The sequence below is a fragment of the Myxocyprinus asiaticus genome, chromosome 15 (assembly GCF_019703515.2).
Source record: "Myxocyprinus asiaticus isolate MX2 ecotype Aquarium Trade chromosome 15, UBuf_Myxa_2, whole genome shotgun sequence".
Taxonomy (NCBI): domain Eukaryota; kingdom Metazoa; phylum Chordata; class Actinopteri; order Cypriniformes; family Catostomidae; genus Myxocyprinus; species Myxocyprinus asiaticus.
The window spans coordinates 27,564,922-27,574,421 of NC_059358.1; the positions used below are offsets into that span (position 1 = coordinate 27,564,922).

The 9,500-nt window shown below is 39.9% G+C and overlaps 1 protein-coding gene across 1 annotated transcript in view; it reads left to right on the forward strand.

The window, feature by feature from the left end:
* The window catches only part of LOC127452571 (glycogen synthase kinase-3 beta-like), a 30,608-nt gene extending 27,199 nt beyond the window's left edge, over positions 1 to 3,409 (forward strand). The window contains exon 10 of the mRNA XM_051718129.1: positions 227 to 3,409. Coding sequence (XP_051574089.1) covers positions 227 to 294 — 68 coding nt within the window. The 3' untranslated portion in view covers positions 295 to 3,409. The remainder of the gene's footprint in view (positions 1 to 226) is intronic.
* Positions 3,410 to 9,500: the final 6,091 nt, after the last annotated feature.

Below are 9,500 nucleotides of genomic sequence, written 5' to 3' on the forward strand. Positions count from 1 at the left end.
CTACTTTTTGTTAGTAGGCTGTAATATAGCTAACTATGTTTTTTAAAGAGATGGCTTTACTGTACTTTTAGCTACTTTAAGTTCTGAGGAGCTTGGAAAGCTAGTTTCATAGTGGCTTCCCCTACACTACTGGCTAATCATGTGGCTGTATGTTTTACACACCATCTCGCTCTTTTCTTGAGTGAAGTATTTTAATTCTGTATTTGTGTGTGTGTTTGTCTCACAGAGGGCAGTGCTTCAGATGGTCCAGCCCAGTCCAGCTCAGCACCGGGACCCCTGAGCAACAACACCTAAATGTTCCCTTGGCATTACTGCTGTTACCATCCCTCTCTCCTCATCCCTTCTCTTTCATTCCTCTCTCCTTCCCAACAACAGCTCCAAACAGTTGCTCTTGCACACTCGTGGACACACACACACACACACACACACACACACACATACACACTTCACCTAGTGTTGTGCAGTCATGTTCTCCCGTTACGGTCCAAGTGTGTAATGCCCAAATTCAATCATCAGAGGAGATAATGAGGTTGACTAAATTCAGTATGCCACTCAGCTCAGGACTCTTAAGTCTGCTTCTGCTGTGAGCTGATAATTGTCTTCAGATTCATTATCTTTAGGTTTGAAGACTGAGTAGGGCTTGTTATGGTGTCATTGCCCTCTAGTGGCAGGATGAGCACTGCACAGTTACTGCTCTTTCTGCCTGTGAAAACCATCTATTTGATGACATTTTTAAAAATTGATATTCAATATTGTGCTAGTTGAATCCTTTAAATTTGTTTTTGCTCTTAAACTTCGATGCATTTTAGCTTGCTTTATGCGTTCTTGAACAAAACCAAGGACTGTGATGTGTTTTATGAAGCAGTAAGTGTGAGATGTCAGTGTTTGTAAAAACAGACAGAAATGAGCAAAGAATGAGTTGAGTGTCTTAATACTTGTGTATGTCAGCTGGGGTTTTAAGTAATCAGTGCACACACTGTTTTGTTTTTATTTATTTTAAGGAGGTATTTGCATAAGCTGAGACAGGGTTATCTTTTTTATTATTATTTTTTATTTTGTTTCAACATAAAACCTGATACTTTTATTTTTGTGCATGTGCACATTCATAAACACACACAGAGGTCAATTCCATCAGTAGTTGTGTTAGCGATTCTATTTTGTTACAATTCTGTATTATGGAATTGTGTGTGAGAGTGTGTTTATGCACATTGCTGTGCCCATGTGTGTATAAAAGTGTTTGTGGAACTTTAAATGGACAGAAATCAATGAGCCCATACGCTTGCACAGAGAGAGAGAGACGGGATATCATTCATCCCACTTACAGGACTGAATCAGAAACACTTTTACAAATGGAGCTGTTTGTCTTGCCTCCTCTTCCATCCCTCCTCTTCCTCTTCTCTCATTGCTAATATGTAAATGCCATGTACCATTTATTTTGTTATTTTTGTTATTGTTATTTCGTTGTCCTTGTAATTAGATTTTTTCCTTAGTGGAGTAGTGCTGGTAAAAACAGAAACCGGCCTTTCTCTGTCTCTCTATACGTCTTTCGCGCTCTCTTTCTCCTTCCCTTTCTCCATCCCTTCACCATTCAACTGTATATAACATTTCATCCAGCTTCTCCCTGTGTCTAGGGAGGAAGACAAAACTGAACAAAATTTTGTTTTACCTGATATCTCTGTCTATTTTTCTTACTCTCTCTCCTAGCCCGCCTGCCTCCCCTCCCCCTCTCCTCATCAGTGTTCGTTCTGATCCTTTTATTTATTGTATTGCTGTCTGATTCTGTTTTTTGTTTTTTGTTGTTGTTTTTTTTTACAGTCTGATGGGGAGGGGATTTGTGTGTGATTCCATTGGTGTAACGTTCATATCTCAGTCTCTGGAATATTGTCTGCTAGAATGTTCTGGAAAGGGCAGATTCACACTACCACACATAGGCTGCTCGGCCCATCAGTGAAAAGATGAACGGTTAAAGGGAGAGAGAGGGAGAGATAAACAATGTTTTTGTTTGTTGGTATAAATAATAAACTCATTAATAAAGTTACAAAATCATCTCTGGGATGAATTGTTTATTTATATACGCTGTCTGGTAGAATTCTGATTTAAATATGAATTAATTAATGAAATGTTCATGAATCTCACACAGGGGTTTTCTAATACATCCTTATTTCCTATAAGTATTAAAGGAATAGTTCACCAAAAAATGAAAATTCTCTAATTTACTCACCTTGATGCCATTCCAGTGTGCATGACTTTTTTTCTTCTGCAGAACACACAGATTTTTAGAAGAATATTTCCGCTCTGAAGGTCCTCACAATGCAAGTGAATGGTGACCAAAACTCTGAAACTCCAAAGGCAGCATAAAAATAATCTGTAAGATTTTAGTGGTTTAATCCATGTCTTCTGAAAATATATGATAGGTGTGGGTGAGTAAAGACCCATGTTTAAGTCCTTTTTTCCTATAAATCTTTACTTTCACACTTTTGTTCTTGATGATTTGCAATCTTCATGCTTATCACCCCCTACTGGGCAGGGAGGAGAATTAATAGTAAAAAAGGACCTAAATGTTGATTGACTTCTCACCCACACCTATCATATCACTTAAGAAGACAGATTATACCACTGGAGTCTTTTATGCTTGCTTTATGTGCTTTTTAGAGCTTCAAAGTTTTGTTCCCCATTCACTTGCTTTATATGGACCTACAGAGCTGAAATATTCTTCTAAAAATCTCCATTTGTGTTCTGTAGAAGAAAGAAAGTCATACACATCTGTGATGGAATGAGGGTGAGTAAATGATGACAGATTTTTCATTTTTGGGTGAACTATCCATTTAAAATTAAACTAAGTATTTAAATTTGGCATGTAATCCATCCAGCACAGTTTGTTCTATAGATATGAATGATACCAAGTCATGTGGCTTTTCTGGAAAGTGTGCCATTACTTTTCCAACTCCTCAAACTTTTAACTGGGTGCCAGAATAGAGTTGGGGGTGGACTCTTTTATTGTAGGTACAAAATGTTGCATTTTCTCTTTCTGTACAATCTACTGAATTCAACTAGGTGATGAAAGTGCCATTGTTGGAGGTGTATTTTTTAAAGGGAGAGTATAAATACATGCTTATCACAGTTCACCGAAAAAGAAAAGCCAATCAGCGAGACTTCGATTAAAGGGTGGAGATGGAAAAAACAAATACCTTGTGTTGATTTGACCTTACAATTGTTATATTTTTGCAGTGTTGCTGACTGAATTAATCTGGATTCATTTTCTGGTTCTACAGTTCCATCTTTCATTTAAAAAAGTAAATCCTGATTGTAAATCCTGTCCTGAACAAACTCTACTGTTATCTACTGTTAGGTTTGATTAAAAACCTCTTTCTTTTGTGCTTACAATTAAAATATTTTAATAGTTTTTTCACATTTGACTAATGTTGATTTAGCTGTAAAGTGTACACCAGTCTTTACAAATGTTTAACAAACAACACATTTTCCTTCAATCTTGTGTCCTTACTTTTTCATTAGAGGAAATGTAAACCTCAGTCTAAATCCTTTACCATAAATGTGATTATTCCATAAGCTGCTGAACCTTCATCCACGGAATACCAGTGGGGTGTTTCTGTTTCACAGGACATCCAGTCCGATGTGTGGTCACCTCTACTCTGACTTGCACTTCAAGCAACCCCCTGTCCCTTCTCTGTAGTCTCATAACTTGTGTCCTCCAAATGCTTTTATGTCTAAACATAGATCTGCAAAAGAACGTTATGGTGTTTCTGAAAATGTGTTCCTCCATTTTTCTAAACTCTTTGAACTTAAACTGATGTTCATAATGACATGGTCATACTGCAGAGCAAAAATATATAGGCCTACAGAGTACAAATAATTATCTGTAATAAACTCAAGTCTCCATGCCAAACAATCAGATCAGGTACATTTCTAAGAATGGGAAATGTGAGGACAAAATCAACAGTAACAGTCAGTATCTGGTGTGGCCACCAGCTGCATTAAGTACTGCAGTGCATCTCCTCCTCATGGACTGCACCAGATGTGCCAGTTCTTGCTGTGAGATGTTACCCCACTCTTCCACCAAGGCACTTGCAAGTTCCCGGACATTTCTGGGGGCAATGGCCCTAGCCCTCACACTCCAATCCAACAGGTCCCAGACGTGCTCAATGAGATTGAGATCCAGGCTCTTGCAGGAAATCACACATAGAACGAGCAGTATGGCTGGTGGCATATCATGCTGGAGGATCATGTCAGGATGAGCCTGCAGGAAGGGCACCACATGAGGGAGGAGGATGTCTTCCCTGTAACGCACAGCGTTGAGATTGCCTGCAATGACAATAAGCTCAGTCCGATGATGCTGTGACACACCGCCCCAGACCATGACGGACCCTCCATTTCCAAATCGATCCCGCTCCAGAATACAGGCCTCGGTGTAACGCTCATTCCTTCGACGATAAACGCGAGTTCGACCATCACCCCTGGTGAGACAAAACTGTGACTCGTCAGTGAAGAGCACTTTTTGCCAGTCCTGTCTGGTCCAGCGAAGGTGGGTTTGTGCCCATGCCCATAGGTGACGTTGTTGCCGTTGATGTCTGGAAAGGACCTGCTTTACAACAGGCCTACAAGCCCTCAGTCCAGCCTCTCTCAGTCTATTGCGGACAGTCTGAGCACTGATGGAGGGATTGTGCATTCCTGGTGTAACTCGGGCAGTTGTTGTTGCCATCCTGTACCTGTCCCGCAGGTGTGATATTTGAATGTACCGATCCTGTGCAGGTGTTTTTACACGTGGTCTGCCACTGTGGGGACAATCAGCTGTCCTTCCTGTCTCCCTGTAGCGCTGTCTTAGGTGTCTCACAGTACAGACATTGCAATTTATTGCCCTGGCCACATCTGCAGTCCTCATGTCTCCATACAGCATGCCTAAGGCACATTCATGCAGATGAGCAGGGACCCTGGGCATCTTTCTTTTGGTGTTTTTCAGAGTCAGTAGAATGGTCTCTTTAGTGTCCTAAGTTTTTATAACTGACTTTAATTGCCTACCGTCTGTAAGGTATTAGTGTCCTAATGACCGTTCCACAGCTGCATGTTCATTAATTGTTTATGGTTCATTGAACAAGCATGCAATACAGTGTTGTGAAAAAGGGATGTTTCTTTTTTTGCTGAGTTTATTTGTTCTTTGAGGTAGACATGGCAAAGAAGTCAAAATCCTTGGGCTCTGGAGACATTAAAAGACACTTACCTGCTCAAGCTGAAACCTCTGATGGGCCAGCGGACCAGGGACTTGGTTTGGACGGTGCGGCAGGAGAAATCCAGTGTCAAATGTCCAACATGTCTGTGATGCTGACGAAGGTTGTTGCTGACTTGGAGGATCTCGCTGTAATACGTTGATCGATTACGGTGATGGAAACAAAATTCTCTGAGTTGTTTACAAGAGTGGTAGATGTTGAGAAACAGATTTTATCTGGAGTCATTGGAAAGGGAATTATCCGCTAATCCGCTAGCGACCAGGATAGACATGGAAAGCATTCTGGAAAAACTGGAAGATCTTGTAAATAGGAGCCGATGAAATAACATACGGATTGTTGGAATTCCTGAGCATGAAGAAGGCAGAGATGTGGTGAAATTCCTAGAAGAGCTCTTCCTGAGTCTGCTCGACATAACAGGCCATAAGCTGGAAATCAAGCAAGCTCACAGAGTCCTGGCTCACAGATCTGCTGAGGGGGACAGACCCCGATCAATTCTGGCCAAATTTCATCCGATAAAGATCTCATGTTGTGTGAGGAGCAAAGGAAAGCTTTCTTGGAAGAATCACAATATTTTCTTGTTCCCGGACTTTGCAAATTCGACGAGAGAAACTCGATCAATTCAAGGAATGTAAGAAACTCTTACATCAATGGAAGATCGCTTTTGCTCTGATGTTTCTGGCCAAACTGAGAATAGATACTAAGGATGGCCGCAAAGTGTTTATGTGTCCCAAGCAATCAGTGTCCTTCATAGAAACAATGGGTGAGTAAGCTATTTGGTGTTTCTCATGTAGCTCCAGAGTGGATTAACTCGCTGTACTCACTCTTGGATGTCTGAGGAAGCTGGGTGCCATTTTTGTTTCTTTTTGTGAAGGTTCTGCCTAGTGGCTGGAGTTTGTTTTGTGGAGTAACACTCCTTCAAGAAACTTTTGCATTGACAGAAGATCGCTTTTACACTGAAGTTCCCGGCCAGATTGAGAATGGATACTAAGTTGACGGACTGAGTAAGTCATGGTGTATTTTTTTATGCAGCCTCCAAGTGAATTTGACTCGCTCAATACACTCTTGACCATCCGAGGAACCGTGACCGCTTCGGGACAGTTGTGGATGAATATGTTCGTTCTTTGTGTTTATGCCTCCTGTTGCCTGAAGTTTGTTTTGTGGAGTATTTTTGCAGGACATTGTAATGATTACGTCATCTGCTGCACTCATAAGCAGCCAGCTCACTGAACACTTGTTTGTCTGTCGGCAAACGGCTTTATATCGGCTGGAATTTGTTTTGTGGAAGAACACACCTTCGATATAGTTCTGTGAATGAATCTACATGTTCTTTGTGTTTATTCTGCCTATTGGCTGGGTTTTTTTTTACAAAGTATTTTCTATTATGTAATTTTGCCTCACAAAATTTGTGCAGAAGCACCGGACTTGAGCAATCCGATGGCAAAGTTGTCGCCAGGACTCTCATAGGCGTACATGGACCTTTTGAGTTTAGAGGGATTGACGCCAGGTGGCGCTGTCGTGCGTGGGGTTAATGCGCACGTTTTTCTTTTTTCTGTTTGTTTGGTTTGGATGGGAGTACGGGGTTTGATTGTTGCACTAATGTTGGAATGTGGTCTGTATAATCTTGTTTTTAACACACAATTTATTTTTTCTATTATATCAAAATGTCAAATGTTAATATGAGTGGGTTATCTTTAACCACATGGAATGGGTTGGGGCACCCCATAAAAAGAAGGAAAGTTATTTCTTTTCTTAAATATAAGAAATGTGATATAGTGTTTCTTCAAGAAACACATCTTTCCTTGCAGGAAGCTGAAAAATTTGGGAAGATATTGGGTGGGCATGTTTTCTTTAGTGCTGGCTCAAGTAAGAGCAGGGGAGTCATTACACTGATAAGTAAACATCTACAATTCAAATGTCTCAAACAGATTAAAGATAAATTAGGGAGAATCATTATTGTTTTAGCAGAAATTCAGGGGCAAAGGTTGGTTTTGGCTAATATTTACACACCTAAAGTTGATGATCAGGGCTTTTTTATAGATCTTGAAGGGATGTTACAAGCTGCTAGCACCCCTCATGATATAATATTGGGAGGGGACTTCAATCTTTTGATGGACTCAGTCCTTGATCATAGTGAAGCAAAAGTGTGTAAGCCCCCCAGAGCAACACTGAAGCTTCACAGGATGTGTAAAAATCTTGGTCTTGCAGATATTTGGTGACTTTTGAACCCATCTGGTAGGGACTATAAATTTTTTTCATCAGTCCATAAGATTTATTCTAGAATAGATTATTATTTTTTTTATATCTAAGTCCCTCATTTCATCTGTTGTGGATTGCTCAATTGGAAACATCTTAGTCTCAGATCACGCTCTGGTGAATTTAGAGATGTTGCCACATACGAAGAAAAAGAAATCATGTAGTTGGTGCTTTAATGTATCCCTTTTGCAAAATCCTGATTTCCAACAAATGTTAAAGACTGAAATCAATGTTTATGTGGAGACCAACTGGTCCTCAGTATCTTCTGTGGGCGTGGCTTGGGAGGCACTTAAGGCGGTTCTTAGGGGTTGGATCATACAGTATGCCTCATTCATCAAAAAATCCAAAGCACGTGAACTCGTAGAGTTGGAAGGGAATATTAAAAGTGCAGAGGCAGAGCTGAAGCACCAAATGACATCTGATGGCCTCCGAGAATCGACCCGATTGAAATACAGATATAATACTATTTTGTCACGGAAAGTGGAGTTTTGGTTATTCAGGGCAAGACAGTCATACTTTGAGTTGGGGGACAAAGCAGGGAAGCTTTTGGCTAGATATATAAAGCAGAGAGAGTCTTTTTATACCATTCCCTCAGTGAAATCTGCTGGTGGTGAAATTTTTACCTCGGCCATTGATATTAATAATGCTTTTAAAGAATTCTATCTTGATCTTTATAGTTCTACGTCTTCGTCTACTGATGAAGATATTAGAAAGTTTGTGGAACCATTAGATCTCCCTAAATTGATGAATGAGCAAAATAAATCTCTTGATTCCGAAATAACCTTGGAAGAGCTTGATGAGGTAATTAATTGCCCTCTTTCCCCATTATTGTCCTGTCTTGCCCTGAAACCATTAGCAGCCGCAATAAGGAAGGAGGATGATTTTCCAGGGGTGATGGCGGGAAGTCTGGCACATAAGCTTCTGCTTTACGCAGATGATATTTTATTATTCGTCTCCGACCCCACTAGATCTATGCCTTGCCTCCACAGAATTATTCATTCCTTTTCTAAGTTCTCAGGATACAGAGTCAATTGGTCTAAATCCAAAGCTTTGGCTTTGACAGCATACTGTCCAGTAATGGCCTTCCAGCCAGGTGCCTTCCAGTGGCCCAAACAGGGCATTAAGTATTTGGGAATTTTATTCCCAACAAATTTGTCTGATTTAGCCAGAGTTAATTTTGACCCTTTAATAATACGGTTTTCGAGCAATGTGGACAGGTGGGCTTCATTACATTTATCGATGATTGGGAAGGTTAATGTTATTAAAATGAACTGTATTCCAAAATTCAACTACCTGCAACAGTCTCTCCCGGTAGATGTCCCCCTCTCTTATTTCAAACAATTTGATAGCATAGCGAAGTCCTTCATTTGGAATGGTAAAGGTCCCAGACTACATTTTAACAAATTACATAGGCCGATTTACAAAGGTGGGCTAGGCCTACCCAAGATTTTGTTGCTGGGGGTCAGGCTGGGGTTGGGGGTTGGGGGTTGGGGATTGGGGGTGGGGGGCAATTGTGAGGGTTAAATATTGTGTATGTATAATATGTTTTGCTTTACATTGTTTAATAGATGAATCAATAAAAAATGTTAATCACAAAAAAAATCACAAAAAAAAAATCATAATAATAATAAAATAATAATAATAATAATATGCTACCCTAATCTCCATGAATTCTGTACACTTGTAGTGTAGTAGAAATGTGTGCAGGATGAAACGAAGGCTTGATTGTTATTTGACAGTAAATGGACAGAATGACTTAAAGGACAGACTCTGATATACAGTGCATCCGGAAAGTATTCACAGTGCTTCACTTTTTCCACATTTTTATGTTACAGCCTTATTCCAAAATGGATTAAATTCATTATTTTCCTCAAAATTCTACAAACAATACCCATAATGACAACGTAAAAGAAGTTTGTTTGAAATCTTTGCAAATTTATTAAAAATAAAAAATGAAAAAAATCACATGTACATAAGTGTTCACAGCCTTTGCCATGACACTCAAAA